General features: G+C 49.8%; 1 protein-coding gene and 1 pseudogene across 1 annotated transcript; both read left to right on the top strand.

Annotated features, from left to right (window-relative positions):
- Nucleotides 1–646: 646 nt before the first annotated feature.
- Nucleotides 647–17,361, top strand: ATOX1 (antioxidant 1 copper chaperone). The gene is made up of 5 exons (XM_060144066.1): nucleotides 647–776; nucleotides 7,081–7,156; nucleotides 11,314–11,483; nucleotides 14,611–14,983; nucleotides 15,756–17,361. Exons 1-3 carry the CDS (start codon nucleotides 771–773, stop codon nucleotides 11,436–11,438), a joined length of 207 nt encoding a protein of 68 aa, XP_060000049.1. The 5' UTR covers nucleotides 647–770; the 3' UTR covers nucleotides 11,439–11,483; nucleotides 14,611–14,983; nucleotides 15,756–17,361.
- Nucleotides 714–9,533, top strand: LOC132517238 (large ribosomal subunit protein uL15-like; annotated as a pseudogene).
- Nucleotides 17,362–17,757: the final 396 nt, after the last annotated feature.

The following is a 17,757-nucleotide window of genomic DNA, read 5'->3' as shown; positions in this document are numbered from 1 at the left end:
AGCTTCGTTTCTCCATCTCTCTCCGTGCCTGCCCCTCAATCTGAATATCTCTGCCTCCCAAGGCATGCCCTCTAATGTCTTTCAACTTTTACATGCTGTTCTGTCTCCTTCCTTCCCAATTGGCCCATCTTCCATCTTCAGATGAACGAAGACTTCCTCCTCTGGAAGCCTCCTCTCTTCACGAACCGCCCCTGAGTTAGAGATCCTTTCTTCGCTCCAAATACACAGCTCCTTTAACACTTGCATTATCTTGCATTATCATCGCCTGCTTCCCTGGCTCCCTACTAGGCTGTGTCTTTTCCACTACTTCATCTTGGATGCCTAGCACAGTGCCGGCCCATGGTTGGCAATCAACAAATACTGACTGAGTAACTGAGATTGTCCCTCTAGGGAGGGAGGGATGGGAGGGTGGGGGGTGGAGTTTGTCCTGTTCACAGCGCGGGGGCCCCAGTATTCCCAGCCTCCTAATACAAGCCTGACGCAGAGCAGGAGTTCTAAAAATGGCTAACAAGCAAGGCAGGCTCGCCTAACATCCCGCCCACCGCCTAGCGTAGTCGTGGCGGGGCTCCAGTGGCCCCCGTCCCGGCCGGAAGGAGGCGGGGAGGCCTACGGTCTTCAGGCAGCTGCCAGCCCGCGGGACCGGAGTGGGCGGGGCCTGGGCCAGAGGGCGGCTCTCGCCCGCGTGCACACCCGGAAGCGCACTGGCGTCCGCTCTCAGAGCCGGGGGAAGCAGCGCCCTCGCGTTAGTTCCTGCAGCCAGCTCCTCAGTCATGCCGGTAAGTTGTCGCGCCGTCCCCGCCCCGCGCAGACCCGCGGCCTCCGGCTTGTGCTTCGGCTGCACCGCCTGTTGGCCAGAGGTCCCTCTTGAAGGGCTCAGGCCGCGCCCGGAGCTGTCGCCCCTCTTCTCACCCCTCCCCACCCAGCCCCCAGCTTCTTTGACCCTCCCGAAAATTGGATCCCAAGGGAGTTTTATCTGGCAGTCAGGCTTCAGAACATCGAAGCTGCAAGGCCTTCAAGCGATTACAAGCCTAAAGCTTCCCTGCAAAGACGAGGAAACTGAGACCCAGCGAGGGGCAGAGAGTCGCTGGAGGTCACACAGGGAGTCGGTGGCGATCCGGAACTGGGATGGCTAGTCCCTGCGTCTCCCACGTGGATGCCCCTTACCGCGGAGCTGGCCTGAAAGAGGGGCTTGGGGTGACTGTTACCTCCCGGACAGGACAGGAGTTTGGAGATCCGTGTTTGTCTTCCCTTCCTCTGCCCACTGTGTCTGAGTTTCAGGTCAGCGCTGGGCCACACTGAATGGAGACAGTGCTTTTCTTTTCTACAGGTCACTTTATGAACCTGAACCCGTGAGCTACAGAGAGGTTCAGGGACCTGCCCAAAGTCGCCAGTTGCTCAGTGGCAGAGTCTGGGGAGGGATGAACCGCTCACTCAGTCTTACCATCCAGTATACATGATAAGACTCATAGCCTCATTATGTAGGTAAAAGATTAAGGCCTTTTGCAGATAAAAACAAACAAACATTAAAATCCCACTAATTTATTCAAGGTGGTGTTGGGAGATGGGTGCAGCCAGGATTAAGCCCCTTATCTTCAGGGGCCCAGTCTCTCCTGACCTCACCACATGATACGTGTCCAACAAAAGTAGTCATACCGGCTTGGGAGGAAGCTCTGATCCCAGTTGCATCCCAGGGCTACTGGCTGGAGTGGTGGTGTTTAGCACTTTCCCCCAGGGTGCCTGGTTTTCTGGCCTTGCTCCAAGTTGGTACACAGAGGTGTCCCACAGATGCCCTGTGTCCTAGCGGCCTAGCTTTGGGGAGCTGACAGGTGAGCCAGAGCCCTCCTGGGCCAGGCCACAAACATCTCAGGTGTCATTTCCCTTGGGTCTTGCCAGGTACCTTGAGACAAATCCTCAGACAACACAAAGTATGGACAAAGAACCTGAGAGAATCAGCCCTCCCAGCTGAGCAAATCTGCCTGTGGCAATGTCAGAGGACAGCATTAATCACTCTGGGACTGGGATGGCGGAGGCTGCCAACCTTTTGTGGGGGATGGCAGTGAGGGAAAGGCCAGCTTGAGGATGGCTCTATTCTATGTTCACTTCTGGGAATTTTGACGAACAAAAGACCCACCAGAGTGGATGATCCAAATGAAGAGGGCACTTGGCCGTATACCACGAGATGAACAGCTGAAGGAGACTCACACCAAAACTGGAAAGGGATTGACGTGTCACCTGAGAGGTTTCTCGCACAAAACACTTGGAATCTCAGAAACCTCTTTGAAAAATCTGTGCCCTACCCCACCCCCCTTGCCAGCTGCGTGACCTCAGGCAAGCTGTTTTACCTCTTTGTGCCTTGATTTCAGTGTAAAATGGGGGTAAAAACTGACCTCACAGGGCTGTTGTTAGTAGTAACTGGAAAAATCCCAGTAAAATATGTAGCTCAGCCACTGACATAGTCCCGAAGAAATGGTAGGTCTTATGTAGACCTAGGACAAATTGGTAGAACTATAGGCAGGCAGGTTTCAACCCTATGTTAACAAGGACCACAGTGGCTAAAAGTTTAGGCTTGGGTAGGTCTAGGCCCTGCTATTCACTAGCTGTGTCACTCTGAGTGAGTGACCTAACCTCATCTGTCAAGAAGGGATAATAGGGGCTTCCCTGGTGGCGCAGTGGTTGGGAGTCTGCCTGCCGATGCAGGGGACATGGGTTCGTGCCCCGGTCTGGGAGGATCCCACATGCCGCGGAGCGGCTGGGCCCGTGAGCCATGGCCGCTGAGCCTGCGCGTCCGGAGCCTGTGCTCCGCAGCGGGAGAGGCCACAACAGTGAGAGGCCCGCGTACCACAAAAAAAAAAAAAAAAAAAAGGGATAATAATAATGCCTACCTCATGGTGTTGTTGTGACGATTAAACGAGGACATGCATGCACAGTGCCTGGCACACAGTAGGCACTCTAATAATAGTAAATTCCCAATCATCAGGGTCTTCAAAAACTGAACGCCCCGGATATATGAGAAAGCATTTCGTCTCTGGGAGGGGTCTGGATAGTATGGCCCCATTCCATTCCCACCCTTCCAGTTCTGAGATTCTGTTAAAGCATTGCACAGATGACTAGGCTTTTTCCTCTACGTTACAGGATCCGTTTTGTAGGTGACAGGGCAGAGGCTCTGAGGGGCTGGGACTGTGCAAAGTCAAGCATTCGCTGGTGGGGCCGGCCTTGGGATTCTCTGTAAAGACAGGATTACTCTGCGCAGGAAGGAGACTTTCCACAACCCCATATTTACTTTAGCAACTCAGAGGTGGAGGAGGAGAGGACTGAATTGTAATGATTGCGCAACGGAAGCCGTCTGCTGGCTTCTGACCTCTGTATGGTGCAGGAGGGAAGGAGACCCGCTGTCTGTAGCCAACAACAGAAAGCTTTAGAGATCTGTTGACTTCAAGTCCTCGGGCAGCAAAAACTTGGGTTCCTTCACAAGGTGTCCCCATCTCAGGTCTCCTGCTAAGAGTCATCATTGTGGGGGGTGGCAGCCCCATTTGCTGGTCCAGAGCCAGCAAGGTGTCCCTGGAACCAGAAAAGCCTGGGTTCACATCCCATCCTCAACGCATACCCACCACAGGACTGTGGGTGGCTTAGTTAACCCCTGGAACCTCAAGTTTTCTCCTACATGTAGTACGGTGACTAGCTCCCTTTCCAGGCTGGGTAAGGACTGAGATACTATATAAAGAGCATTTCACATAGTGGGCACTCATTAGATTTGGGTTTTATATTGGTCTTACAAACCCGTTAAAGCTTTGGATGGATGTACAGGTACCAACCACTGATGAATCTTGATTACCAGTTATTCTAGAGCAGGAGTCAGCAAACTTTTTCTTTTTTTTTTTTGCGGTACGCGGGCCTCTCACTGCTGTGGCCTCTCCCACTGCGGAGCACAGGCTCCGGACGCGCAGGCTCAGCGGCCATGGCTCACGGGCCCAGCCGCTCCGCGGCATGTGGGATCTTCCCGGACCGGGGCACGAACCCGTGTCCCCTGCATCGGCAGGCAGACTCTCAACCACTGCGCCACCAGGGAAGCCCAGCAAACTTTTTCTTAAAGGGCGAGATAGTGAATACCTAAGGCTCCATGAGCCATGTGGTCTGTTACAACTCCTCAACTCTGCCATTCTAGTGTGAAAGTAGATGAATGAGCTTAGCTGTGTTCCAGTAAAACTTTATAAAACCAGGTGGCAGGCAAGCTGTAGTTTGCCAGTTTGTGTGCTAGAGCAGCATCTCAAACTATAATGTGGGCAGGAATGTGCTGGGTGTCTTGTTAAAAATGAAGATTCTGGAAAAAAAGAAAAGAAAAAAAAGGATTCTCATTCAGGAGGCCTGGGGTGGGACCTGAGAGTCTGCAGTCTGGCAAGCTCCTGGGTGATGCTTTCTTCTGAGAACCACCCATTAAAAACAAGATGATGGAATCCTCCCTAGAAATCCTTATTTCCAGAATTTGCTGTGGTGGTTGCTGAACAGTCACACAATGAGCTGAAGGGATCAGAGGTGTTTAGAAAAAACGAAAGACTCACCATTTTCTTTAAGGCAGGTTTGGCAGATTTGGCCTCCATAAAATAGTGGTCTCCTGGTTGTGTCATGATGTTTGTAATGATGCTTATGTAATTCAGCACCGAGAAACCAAACTGCTTCACTCTTGGCCTCAGTTTCCCCTGTACAGCATGATGATAACCCAGACCCAAAGGTGGCTTGAGACCTGGAAAGAGCCTGAGAAGCCATTTAGACCAATGTTTCTCAGGTGTGTGGTCTCACTCCTCTGTTTCTCCTCAGTGGGTTAAAAACGGAGAGTCACAGGGCCCACCCAGAGCTACAGAGCTCACTGAGGCAGCTGCCTGCAGAGCTGCCCAGTCACCAGGCACCCCTGTGATTCTTCTGTGCACGGAGGCTGAGGAAACTGAATTGGCTAATGCCCTTTTGGTATAGATAAGTGGACTGGGGCCCCTAAGGGCAGGGATTTTGCCTGAGGTCTTCCAGCAAGACACAGTGCTGTGCCCAGAATTCCAATTGAGGTAAGAGATTTGAAAAGCTCCATGGAAAACGTAGCCATAGTTTTTTAAAGGGATAGAAAAAACGGAAGTGGAACAAAGTAATACTAATAATCTGATAGCTAACTTTTTCAAGAATTTTTTTCACCGTGCCGAGTGGTTTGTGGCATTTTAGTTCCGTGGCCAGAGACTGAGCCTCGGCTCTCAGCAGTGACAGCACAGAGTCCTAACCACTGGACCGCCAGGGAATTCCCCCAATAGCCAACTTTTTACCCCAGTGGAACCTACTACTAGGCTCCAGTCTCTTTACCTAACATATGAATTAACTATTACTTCTGAGTAATTACCCCCAAAACTTAGTGGTTTGAGTCAACAAATATTTATTAACTTATAGTTTCTGAGAGTCAGGAATCTGGAAGCAGATTAGCTGGTATTTCTGGCTCAGGGTCTCTCATGGAAGCTGCAGTGAAGATGTTGTCTAGGGCTGTGGTCCTCTGAAGGAGGATCTGCTTCCAAGTTGGCTCCCTCACACGGCTGTTGGCTGGAGGGCTCAGCTCTTCACCATGTGCACCTCTCCATAGGGCTGCCAGAGGGTCCTTAGGACATGGCAGCCAGCTTCCTCCAGAGTGAAGGATCCCAGAAAGAGTAAGGCAGAAAACACAATGTCTTTTCTGTGTTAGCCTCCAAGGTCACCTAACGTCACTTCAGCCATATTCTACCGGACACACAGGCCAACCCTGAGACATTGTGGAATAGGACGACTCAAGGGCATAAATACCAGGAAGCAGAGATCACTGGGCCATCTTGCATGCTGGCTACCACACTTAAAATCTTGTGTTCATCCCATTCACCAGCCTGGAGAGGGACTTTCATCCCTATTTTGCAGATATAGAAACCAAGGCACAAAGGAGTTAAGTAACTTACTCATGGCCACACAGCTACTAAGTGCCAGAGCTGGGATCTGAAGCCAGGTCTCATTTCCAGAGATTTAAAATAAGGGAAGTATTGGTATAAGTAACCTTTGTTTGAAAGCAAAGGAAGGACCCAGGGTTGTTCAGCCAGCTGTGTCAAACATCCATTCACCCAACAAAATGTGTTAAGCCCCTGCTCTGTGCCAGGCGCTCACTGTTCCAAGTATTGGGGATGCAGCAGTGAACGGAGCAAAGCCTCATCTTCTGGGAGCTTGCCTTCAGGCCCTTGGTTTGTTAGATATCCTGGAGACTGTAGGATGTTGAGCCCTCATGCAGAGTCCAGGAGCCTGGGTTCCCTTACTGGCCCAGATTCAGCTCACTGGGAGCCCAGGCAAATCCTCTCCCTTCCCAGGATTCAGGTGCTGCCTCTGAAGCACTTGGATGGCAGCAGTGGTCTCCATATTTCAGAGTCACCAGGGAAGCTTATTGACCGTAATACATGCCTCAGCCCTCTGGCTTGCTGACCAGAGCCTATAGTTTTTGTTTGTTTGTTTGTTTTTATACAGCAGGTTCTTATTGGTTATCCATTTTATACATATTAGTGTACATACGTCAATCCCAATCTCCCAATTCATCCCACGCTCGCCACCTCCCGCTTTCTCCCCTTGGAACCTATAGTTTTTGTAAGCTCCCAGGTGAGTCTAATGCAGAGAGTGAGCTTTTAATGCATAATTAAGACCACCAGATCAGCACTGTTCAGAGCATGGGGCCCACCCACATTAGAGTTATTAGTGATCCTGAGACAACCCCATAGCTGAAGAATCAGGGCTTTGAAGATGAGACTAGAAACCAACATCTTAAACTACCTTCCCAGGTGATTCTTCTCGCGTGTCCCAGACGCCGCTAAAGGGTTTCGAGGGATCCTGTCCTTTAACGCAACCACCTGTGAGATATAGAAACCCTTAGTTACTGTACGTTTAAGAGAGTGGGGCTCAGAGAGCGGGGCTCCCTCAGGCTCCTGGGGAGTGTGATGAAAGCCGGATCTTGCCTTTTTCTCTGCCCTGCGTCTTGGCTCCCGAGTGGGCCTGCGTGCTAGCGGGGACTTGGCTTATGGACTTGGCTCATGGTCTCCTTTGTTTCAGAAGCACGAGTTCTCCGTGGACATGACCTGTGAAGGCTGCTCTAATGCAGTCACTCGGGTCCTCAACAAGCTGGGAGGTGAGTGTGTGGCCCTCGGATGGGGGTGGGGAGACAGATACACTTATATTAAATACATGTAGGCATGGAACGGGAGAAACTTGAGTTTAAGCTGCTAACAGTAACACCAAAACATATTGCGTACTTAGCATATGCCAAGTACTCTGCTTCGTGGCTTCCGTGGATCACATCATTTAATCCTCACCCTGACCATTTCAGGTAGCTGCTTTGACCATCTCCGTTTCAAGCAGGAGGGAACTGAAGTTCAGAGAGGTTAAGTAACCTGTTGGGATCACACAGCCAGTAGTGGCAGAGCTGGGATTTGGCCACGTGGAGCCCTGGCAGTACTACTTAGTATGTTGGTAATCACATTCATCTCCAGTGTGATAACTTTTGTTATGTGACACACTTGAGTGTCATTTTCTATTAAGATTTTTAGAAGCTGTAACATTTTAAGAAATAAACTTTGGATCAGTCCTGTGCAGAACTCCTAAAGCACCTCTTCTGGGTGTATTTAGAAAACCATTAATCTCCTCCAGTCCCCTCAATTCTCATCTGGGGAAACGGAGGCCCAGAGAGGGCTGGGGTCTGGTCCTGGGGCTCCATGAAGTCATGACGAGCTGTGGTCAGAGTTGTGGTAGTGCTGGGGCAGTCAGTCTTTTCACCCTGGATAATAGTAACACCCAGTTTTCAACGGGCTTTCATGTGGATGTCATCTCGTCAGCACTTAACACCGTCCTCTGAGCTGTACTTTCCATCTGTGGAATGGGGATGTTGACACCAGGCCCCAGGAGGGGAAGTGACTTGCCCAGTGTCCCACAGTGAGTCCATGGCTGGTTTCTAGACTGTAAACTGGAATCTGAACTGTAAAAGAATCTGAAACAGTGAAAAGAACCTGGCTGCTGACTTGCCACGTGACCTTGGCCTCCTCTCCCGGGGCCTGGCTTTCCCCAGCTACGGTATGGGAAAGTCAGCCTCTCAGCTTTGCTGTGGATGCTTTAACAGTATAACTCTGCTCACAACCCCTTCTATGCAAGCACCAGCTCTGCATGAAGTGAGGGAGGGCCTGCTTTCACTCTTGCTGGCTCCAGGACACCTGTCCAGGGACCTGGGCTACCAGAAACACAGCTTGAAATCCACTGGGTCAGATGATGCCAGAGTGTCTTCCAGCTCTGTGATGCCACCAGAATATTGGCTCCAAGGAGGAGGGAGACACTTCTGAACCAAAAGACAAAACCCAGAGTGCAGCCAGGATGCATTGCCCTCTCCCCGGTATCCACTAGGTACAGAGTCAGAGGTTAGGACGAAATCCCGTGCCGTGTGCTTTTTCAGGCCCCTTCACTGGCGCCTGAGGATCTGCCTTTGAGCTTGGGCAGGCATCTCCCCCTCTTTCACTACTGTCCCCACTTGGGGTGGCCGCTTAAGAAGGGTCAGAAGGGTTTTCTGAGCTAGTCGGGGCCACAGATGAGCAGTGCTGGGCCTGAGGAATCACAGAGCAGTGGCATACTTGAACGGGAGAGCCCACAGGGGCTGGCTGACCCCAACTCCTTCATGTACCGATGGGGAACCTGAGGCCTGTGATAGGCAGGACCCAGCCAGTCAGTGGTGAAGCCAGGCCTGGGATTCTCCCTCTGTTGTTTCAAGAAGACCCCTTTGTACCTATTCCCCTATGCCACCGAGGGGCTTCAGATGGGCACAGCCCTTTAGGAGGGCAGTTTTGCAAAACCTATGAATATTTAAAGTGTGCTAGGCCCCTGTGCTCAATAGCCCGCGAGACTTTGCAGAGGCCCTCCTCTTTTATCTCGGCCGCCAACATGCCATCTGGACTAAGGAAGACCCGGAAACTTAGGGGCCACCTGAGCCATGGCCACGGCTGCATCATCAAACACTGGAAGCACCCGGGAGGCCACGGTAATGCTGGTGGCATGCATCACCACAGGATCAACTTTGACAAATATCACGCAGGATACTTTGGGAAAGTTGGTATTAGGCGTTACCCCTTAATGAGGAACTAGAGCTTCTGCCCAGCCGTCAACCTTGATAAACTGTGGACCTTGGTCAGCGAGCAGACACGGGTAAATGCTGCCAAGAACAAGACTGGAGCTGCTCCTGTCACTGATGTGGTGCGATTGGGTTACTGCAAAGTTCTGGGGGAGGGGAAGCTCCCAAAGCAGCCTCTCATCGGAAAGTCCAAATTCTTCAGCAGAAGAGCTGAGGAGAAGATGAAGGGTGCGGGTGGGGCTTGTGTCCTGGCAGCTTGAAGCTACATGGTGGGAGATTCATTAAATCAGGGGTCCCCGACACCATGCCCTCCCCAGCCCAGCCCAGCGAACAGGAGGTGAGCAGCGGGTGAGTGTGCGAAGCTTCATCTGCCGCTCCTCATTGCTCTCCCCATCGCCCCTCCCCATCGCCCTCCCCATCGCCCCTCCCCATTGCCCTCCCCATCGCCCCTCCCCATTGCCCTCCCCATCTCCCTCCTCATCGCCCCTCCCCATCTCCCTCCCCATCGTCGCTCCCCATCACTGCTCCCCATCGCCCTCCCCATCGCCTGAAAAACTGTCTTGCATAAAACTGGCCCCTGGTGCCAAAAAGGTTGGGGACCGCTGCATTAAAGGATAACAAATGCTTTCCTCGTCTGGTGTGAGTGTAGGTTCTTTGGCACTTCTACCTCCCTACCTGTACCGAAACCCACCTAACGGGTTCTAGGAGTTAGGGAATGAAGACCTGGGCTCCTTTGCCAGCTCCCCTCAGAGTATGGAAGACATGGCACCAACACTTAGAATAAGGCCTTGGCGGGTTACCTAATTTGAGGCTTCTCACTTTGAAAGTGAGAATGCTACCTGTTGATAATGGACATATCGTTGAAAAGCCTATTGCCATTGTATGCTCTGAATTTATAAATGAGTGGGAGAATGTGCCCTTAACTGTTCCATGGGACTCAAGGGGGGAAAACGCATGATCTTTACCACATTTTGCTGAGTCACGTTGGAAAGATGGGTCAGTGGTAGGATAGAAGTGGTTCTTTGGAACTTACTTCCTCAGTCTAAGGTTCTTCCACCTGGCTTCCTCATCTCAGACCAAACCATTCTGGTCATAATCAGAATGTTGGAATGGGGCCCAACAATCTGAATTTTAAACACACCAGGGCTTTTTTTTTTAATCAGAGTGGTTCGGATTCTAGAAAGCAGTTGTCAGGACTTATGGGTCCCTGTGCATAGGAGTCTTAATGTTCAACGAAATACATCATGAATTGCTAATGAAAAAAATAAAAAGTTTGCCAGTCTGTTGCCCCACAATTTCCATTCTGTGAATTCGTGGTACAGAAATATTTCCACAAGTTTTATAAGATACGTTCAAGTATGTTTACATTGTTGTGATCATAGTGAGAGATTGGAGGCAACCTCAGTGTCCTTCAGAGGGGGACTGAGTAGATGGATGGTACATCCACACTATGGGATATGGTGTAGCTGTTAAAAAAGAATGAAGTAAGTCTGTATGCACTGAGATGGCAAGATATCCTGGACATTGGAAAGTGACCTATAGCAAGACCTGTTTACAGAGTATGATGCCACTTTGGGGAATTACTTTTCATTTGTCCATCAGGGAGAAACACTGGATAGGGGCCCTATTGTTCAGTGATCCTTAGAGGTAGGAAATAGTAGGGGCCTTACAGTTTCAAATTTTATTCAGAAATGCTTGCCTTTTTTCTTTTTAAATGGTGTGTCTGGGGACTTCCCTGGCAGTGCAGTGGTTAAGACTCTGCACTTCCACTGCAGGGGGGGCACGGGTTCAATCCCTGGTAGGGAAATTAAGATCCCACATGCCGCGTGGCGTGGCCAAAAAAGAAAAAAAGTGTGTCCGTATTACTTCTGCAATTAAGAAAAAAAAATTTTTAAAGCCCCCATCTAGAGCAGGGATAGGCAAACTACAGCCCCTGGGCCCAATCCAGCCCACAGCCTGTTTTTGCACAGCTGACAATGGTTTTTACATTTTTACAGGGTTGTAAAAACAATATACAGAAGACTATGCAGCCCACAGTTCCTAAAACATGTGCTCTCTGGCCCTTTTCAGGAGAAGTGTGCCAATCCTTGGTCTAGAGGAGAAGGGAAGGGTGGTGGTCAATAATTCAGGAGCCTGACTGGGAACGTCTCTGTCCCCCCTCACCCCCCTTCCTGCAGGAGTTCAGTTTGACATTGACCTGCCCAACAAGAAGGTCTGCGTCGACTCTGAGCACAGCGTGGACACTCTGCTGGAGACCCTGGGGAAAACAGGAAAGGCCGTTTCCTACCTCGGCCCCAAGTAGCGAGGGCCTGGGCCCCCAGCCTGCAGGATGGACCAAAGTGGGCAGGTGGGTGAGGCCCCGACACTGCAACAAAATATGTCTCCACCGGATGCAAATCACAAGCTCAGGGACTCCTTCCAGCCCCCTGTGAGTAGACGGAGCACTTCGTGATGTCTCCCAGGGTCCCCTCTATGACTTCAGGGTACATTTCATGATCAGCAGGGTTTAAGTTTAAGCATATGGCCCTGAGCAGTGTGTCTTTTGCTTTGATAACTTAACGGTCCCGTCAGAGGTGACACCTATGCCCTGAGCCTTGTGGTCCAGTGCACTGACCAGGTGAGTTAGTTCACCTTGGCCTCTGTCCCCACTTGGAACTGTTCTCAGCTTCCCGAGCATGCCCTCTGCCCAGACTGGTGCAAAGACAATACTGTGGTCAATCTGGTAGTTTCTTAAAACCTACCATATGACCCAGCCATTCCTTTGCCAGGTATTTACCCAAGAGAAATGGAAAGCACTGTCCATATGAAGACTTGTAAATACTGAGAGCAGCTTTACTTGTAATAGCCAAAAGCTGGAAACAACCCGATGTCCATCACTAGATGAATAGATAAACAAATTGTGGTATAGCCATAGAATTGAATACTATTGTCCATGCAACAACTGCAATGAATCTCATACTGTATGATATCATTTACATAAAGTTCTAAAAAATGCAAATGAACCTATAGCGACCAAAGCAGATCCGTGATTGCTTGATGACGTGGGGTGGCGAGGAGAGGCAGGAGGAGACTTTGGGGTTGGAAATGTTCGTTATCTTGAGTGTGGTGAGGGTATGTGGGTGTATTCAATTGATAAGTCACAGATCATCACATCGTGCACTTAAAATATGTCTACGTATAGCATGTCAGTTACACCCCCAATAAAGCTGTTAAAGGTGAAAAACAACACAAACAAACAAAAAACAGCAGCGTGTTTAAGCTGGATGTTCCCTTTGATTTTACGTAATCCAGAAAGGAGGCTAGTGACACTGCCAGCACCCTTCACTGCGGAACCAGGGCAGACTTCAGTCATCCATCCAGCATTCCTTCCCTCCGTGCCCAGCCACAGTCTCAGAATCCTTCACAGCACAGCCCTCCTAGCAGTCACTGGCCCCGTAGTGCCTTTCATGCCCTTCATGCGTGTATTACAACAATCGCCACATCCCTGATGTCGGTCAGTGCTCTCACTGTAATTAAGGAAAATGAGGCCTGGAGAGGGGAAGTGACTTGACCAAAGCCCCACACAGGTGAGTGCCAGGCGCAGGCTGAGAATCAGGCATCCAGCTACAACTGACTGCTGGGCCATGGCAGTGACCTTCGGCTGCAGCCTCCTTCCTAAAGGTGTGCGTTGGAATCTGAGCCGTGGCAGTGTCCTGTGTATCTGGTGACATCACGTGCAAATCATGAGATGTCAGAGGTGTCTGTCTTCGTCATCCCCTTCCTGCCCATGGAGGAACCATGTTCAGGAATGAGCCCAGGATGAATAATCAGTATTCTAGGAGTCTAGTTTTTAGCTCTGCCCTCATTTCACATTCTGACAGTGGACACTTCTCTTTCATTCCTGAGACTTAGTCCTCCCTCCTGTAAAATGGGGCTATAACCTCTGCCCTGCTTTCCTGCCTTGTGGAGGTTACTGTGAAATCCCTCTGAATATGAAGGATGATCCTTAAAGGGAGGGTAACGTTTCTACCATACCAGTGTTCATCACATGGTTCCTGCATCCCTAGGGTTTTGGGGGCAGGGTGGGTGGGTGGGACCCTAGGCCCCTCCATGTATCCCAAGTAGCCCCGTTTTATATTGGGCCTCCGTGTAAGACTGTGTTTATAAAAGTCTCTGTGACAAGGAGGGATGGAGGGAGGGACGAGAAAAAAAACTTCCTCAGCTGGCTACACACGTGGGGGAGCCCCAGTATAGACACTTCGAATTGGAAACTCCCGACCTGAGCATGTGAATTTTGTTTGACTAAAAAAGCAATACCTACCTGTTGTAAACCATGTGTAGCTTAATGTGTATTTTTCTCATAGTAGGCTCTTTTTTTTTATTGAGATGAAATTCACATGACATGCAATTAACCATTTTAAAGTGTACCATTCATTGGCCTTTAGTGTATTCACAATGTTGTACATCCACCACCTCTCTCTAGTTTCAAAACTTTTCATCACCCTAGAAAAACTCCCTGTACCCATTTAGGCTGTCCCCACTGCCTCCTCTCTCCATCCCCTGGCAACCACCAATCCGCTTTCTGCCCCCTGGACTCACCTGCCCTGGATATTTCCATATAAAAGGAATCATACGTTATGTGACCTTTTGCGTCTGGCTTCTTTCACTTAGCATAATGTTTTCAGGATTCACCCAAGCTTAGCATGTATCAGTACTTCATTCCTTTCTATGGCTGGATAGTTCTCATAGTAGTTTTAATTAATTAATTTTAGCTTTTTTATTATAGGAAGTGTCGAACCTATGCAAGTAGGGTAGTAAAATGAATCTCCACGTACCCATCACCCAGATCCAACGATCATCAAGTCATTGCCATCATTTCATCCACGGCCCGCTCTCTCCACCCCCATATTCACAGCAAATTCAGGCATCATATAATTTCATCTGCACATCTGTCAGTAACCATGTGTAGTATGAAAAGGCTCCTGGAGGTTCATATGCATGGCACTGGGTGAGAATCACTGACCAGGTAAGCTTTTACCCCACACACCAGGCAGCATCTGTCTCTGAGTCTGTTTTAAGAGGCTGCCCAGTGACGGATTTGAAGCCAGGTTCAGGAACCAGAGATAGAATGTTTATTGTTCTGAAGTTTCCTTGATCGTCTGGCGCTCGGCAGATTTGTTTGCTCGTGATTTCTTTTGTTGCCCTCCTGGTATAAGTTGAAACAGGACAGGGAAGGTGCCCCAGCAGCCCTGGGAGTTCCCCAGAAGAGGGCCTCGGCGGTGACCGGCTTAGCAAGATCAATGGGTTCTGGTCAAGACTGCCAAGAGGCAGTCTTGGTAGAAGCAGCATGCAGGGCTGGACATGCTGCTCCAGCACCTGGGTTTCCCACCTCACCCGGTACAACTGCCTCTTAGTGAACCTTTACTGCTTTTGTAATGTCTCCACGTGCCCAGCAGATGGCGCCTGTGTTCCACCTAACTTCTCTTCTCTTCCAGGATGCTGAGCCAGCTCCTGCCTTCCAGACAGATCTAGGACCTGACAATCCTGCTCAGCGATGGTAGTTCCTGCGGAGACCCTCACTTGCCCTGCTCTTCTATAGCTTCCTTGCAATAAAGTCAAGTCGATTTTGCTGGAGATATTGTCTCTTGCCTGGTCTTGATGTCACTTGCTTACGTGCTGTGCTGTGCTGCTCACATGTTGCTCTGAAGGAGATAACTGCAGTGCTTGCTTGGGTTGGAGTTCTAAGAGCTCCCAACTGGGCGAAAGAGGTCCGATGGATTCTGAGTCTTTGCTGTGTGAGCTTTTGCAGGTCACTTCCCCTCTCTGAGCCTCACTTTTCCTCATCTATAAGTGAAGGTGTTGGATCAGGTGGGTGATCCTCTTTCTTTTCACTACTTTCTTAGACTCTGTATTGTGAAAAACTTTTGTCTGTCAAGTGAATCGCATTTAAGGGAGGTAAAATTGTACGGCAGTTAGAATAATGAGAAGAGGCAGCGAAGACAGACTGCCTGGGATAGAGTCCAAGCTCCATACCTCCCAGCTGGGCCACGTAACCTCTTGGTGTCCGCAAGCATAAAATGTAACAGCATCTCCTGCAAGTGGTGGTTGTAGGGATTAAATGAGGGGACTCATGTAAGTCGCTTAGATAGTGCTTGTCAGTTAGTAATCACTCAGTGAACATTCTCTATCCACATACATTTTTGTGTGTATTTAATTAATCAAAGATCTGTAGAAATGGCAATTAGAATTCCAGTCAGCCTAAAAGTTAGTGCCTTACAGAGTTGATGCAATTATATCAAAACAAAGGGAAATGTTTTAGTTTGTACAACTTTACTTATTTTTAAAAAATATTTCTTTAAGCCAGCAGCTATCAAACTGTTTCATCCCAGGACCCTTTTACACTCTTAAAAATTACTGAGTATCTCAAAGAGCTTATGGTCATGTGGGTTATGCCATAACAGAAATTAAAACAGGAATTTCTGAAACACAAGAATACGCAAGCATATATCCCATTAGCCATCAGGGCGAGATGAGGTCATTGCACAGCGCTTAGATTCTGGAAACTTCACTGCATGATTGTAAGAAAAAGAGAAAAAGGCATCTTGTGTGAATAGTTTTGACCTTGTGTTCCTTCTGAAAGGTCTTGGGGACCACACACTGAGAATCACTGCTTTGACCATCTACTGGGCAGTGACTGGGGACCAGCGCTGCTGGACCTGGGATGAGACCCAGCTCTGCCTTTGGCGACCTGTGACCTTGGACCAGTCATCTCTCCCAGAGGCAGTTTTCTCACCTGCACAACGTACCATATCTGTACCTCAGGGGCCTTACGTAGGAGTTGGAAACTTTGCCACCTCTGAGCTGTATGCTAGCGTAATTTGGGTCCCATTATGAGAGTATTAAAACAAGTCCCGGCCATTTCTGCCTTTGTGGTCCCTTGGGGGCACAGGGACTCTCCCTGCCCTCATGGTATCTAGGGTCCTTGGCCACAAGATGGCAGTGTTCTTTGGCTCTGACCATCCACGGAGACACTGAAGACAGTTTCTGTGGGCGCTGGGAGCACAAACTTGAGTTTTTCCATTTTCACAGCTTCCCAGGAGACCTGGTTCAGGCTGTCTAGCCCACTGGGAATGCCCAAGGGTAAAGACACTGGTGTCTTGGGCCGAGTGGTCATTGGAGGAGTTCCTTTCCTTTAACTCTTCTCTTACCCCCCACCCCCCACTGGAATCCAGGTTTCCAGCTGAGGCCAAGGCCCCAAGCAGCTGGAGCAAATGAGACCACACAGCAGGGTGTGGCAGGGGGGAGCAGATGTGTCCACCTGTCACCCAGGTGCTCTCCCCAGCACCTGACCCCAGCTTTTCCAGCGCCCCCTGCAGCCACCGCGCCTCCTGTGTCTCCCAGGTGCCTTGCGTTTGTTTATGCTGCCCCGAAATGGCATGATCTCTGCCTGCCTCCCCAGCCCCGCCTGTCGCCATGTACAAATTCCTTTTCTTCCCTTGCATACCACAGCCTGCATGAAACCTCTCCACAACTGGAAGTAATTTATTTCTCCTCTTGGCCCTCACAGCATTTATCCCACTAGCTTCGGGGCTGAGGCAAAGCTTTTCGTCCACGTGTCTTTCCTGTCCTCAAGGATCAGGCCACGTATCTATTCCCTCAGCGCACAGAACAGGCACTGAGGGGATATTTGATGGGTGTGTAATGGCTGCCATCTGGGGGGCAGTTATTGTGTGTCCTGCCCTTGCGTTCACGTCATTCATCTTCATCTGGTCCCTGTAAGCTAGCGGACCAGGACAGACCCAGAAACGTGGTAGGTGTGCAGGGGGCATCTGTTGAGTTAATCTCACAGAGGCGGAGATCACCTGGTCTGATCCTTTCAGCAGGGTTATGTTTTTGTCAAAGGTCCCTGGTGTGAGTACAGCAGCCTGGAGCCCCCCCTGGGGCTCACTGTTCCCGGCTCCTTGGCCTCTGTCGACCACCCCACCCTGTGGCCAAAGCCTTACCGTGTCCAGTGCTGACATTCCCAGGGCTGGAGAGAAGCCTCACAGCCCCCATGAACTCGGGAGAGGGTCCATCGCCCGTGACCGGGGGGGCTGCAGAGGGAGCCCGTCTGCTCTGAGTGAGCTTGAACAAGTCATCTCCTGTCCCTGCCTCCTGTTAAGGACAAGTTTTTGACTTTTAAGTGTTTTTGTTTTTAACAGCTTTAATGAGGTATAATTTCATTCAATAAACTGTACACAATTTAAGCCTATATGTAATTTTTAAAGATACACATACACGCTCATGTAAACCATAACCACAATCAACAGAGTGATGACATTTATCACCTGGGAAAGTCCCCTCAGGCCCCTGGGAAATCCTTCCACCCCTCCCTCCCCCCTCAAGCAACCACCATCTGCTTTCTGCTACTGTCAATTAGTTTGCAGTTCCTAGACTTTTATTTAAATAACAATCATACAGAATGTACTCATTTTTGTCTGGCTTTTTCCGCTCAGCACAGTGACTTTGAAATTCACCCATGTTACTGAGGTATCGGTGATTAGATACTCACTTCCTATCACTGAGTAGTATTCCATTGCATGGCCATACCACAAAGTGTTATTCATTCAACTGTTGATGGACACTGGACTTGTTTCCAGTTT

This window comes from Lagenorhynchus albirostris, chromosome 3 (genome assembly GCF_949774975.1).
Source record: "Lagenorhynchus albirostris chromosome 3, mLagAlb1.1, whole genome shotgun sequence".
In the NCBI taxonomy this organism is placed as follows: Eukaryota; Metazoa; Chordata; class Mammalia; order Artiodactyla; family Delphinidae; genus Lagenorhynchus; species Lagenorhynchus albirostris.
The sequence above is the reverse complement of the archived record's forward strand: the minus strand, read 5'-3'. Positions and strand labels throughout refer to the sequence as shown.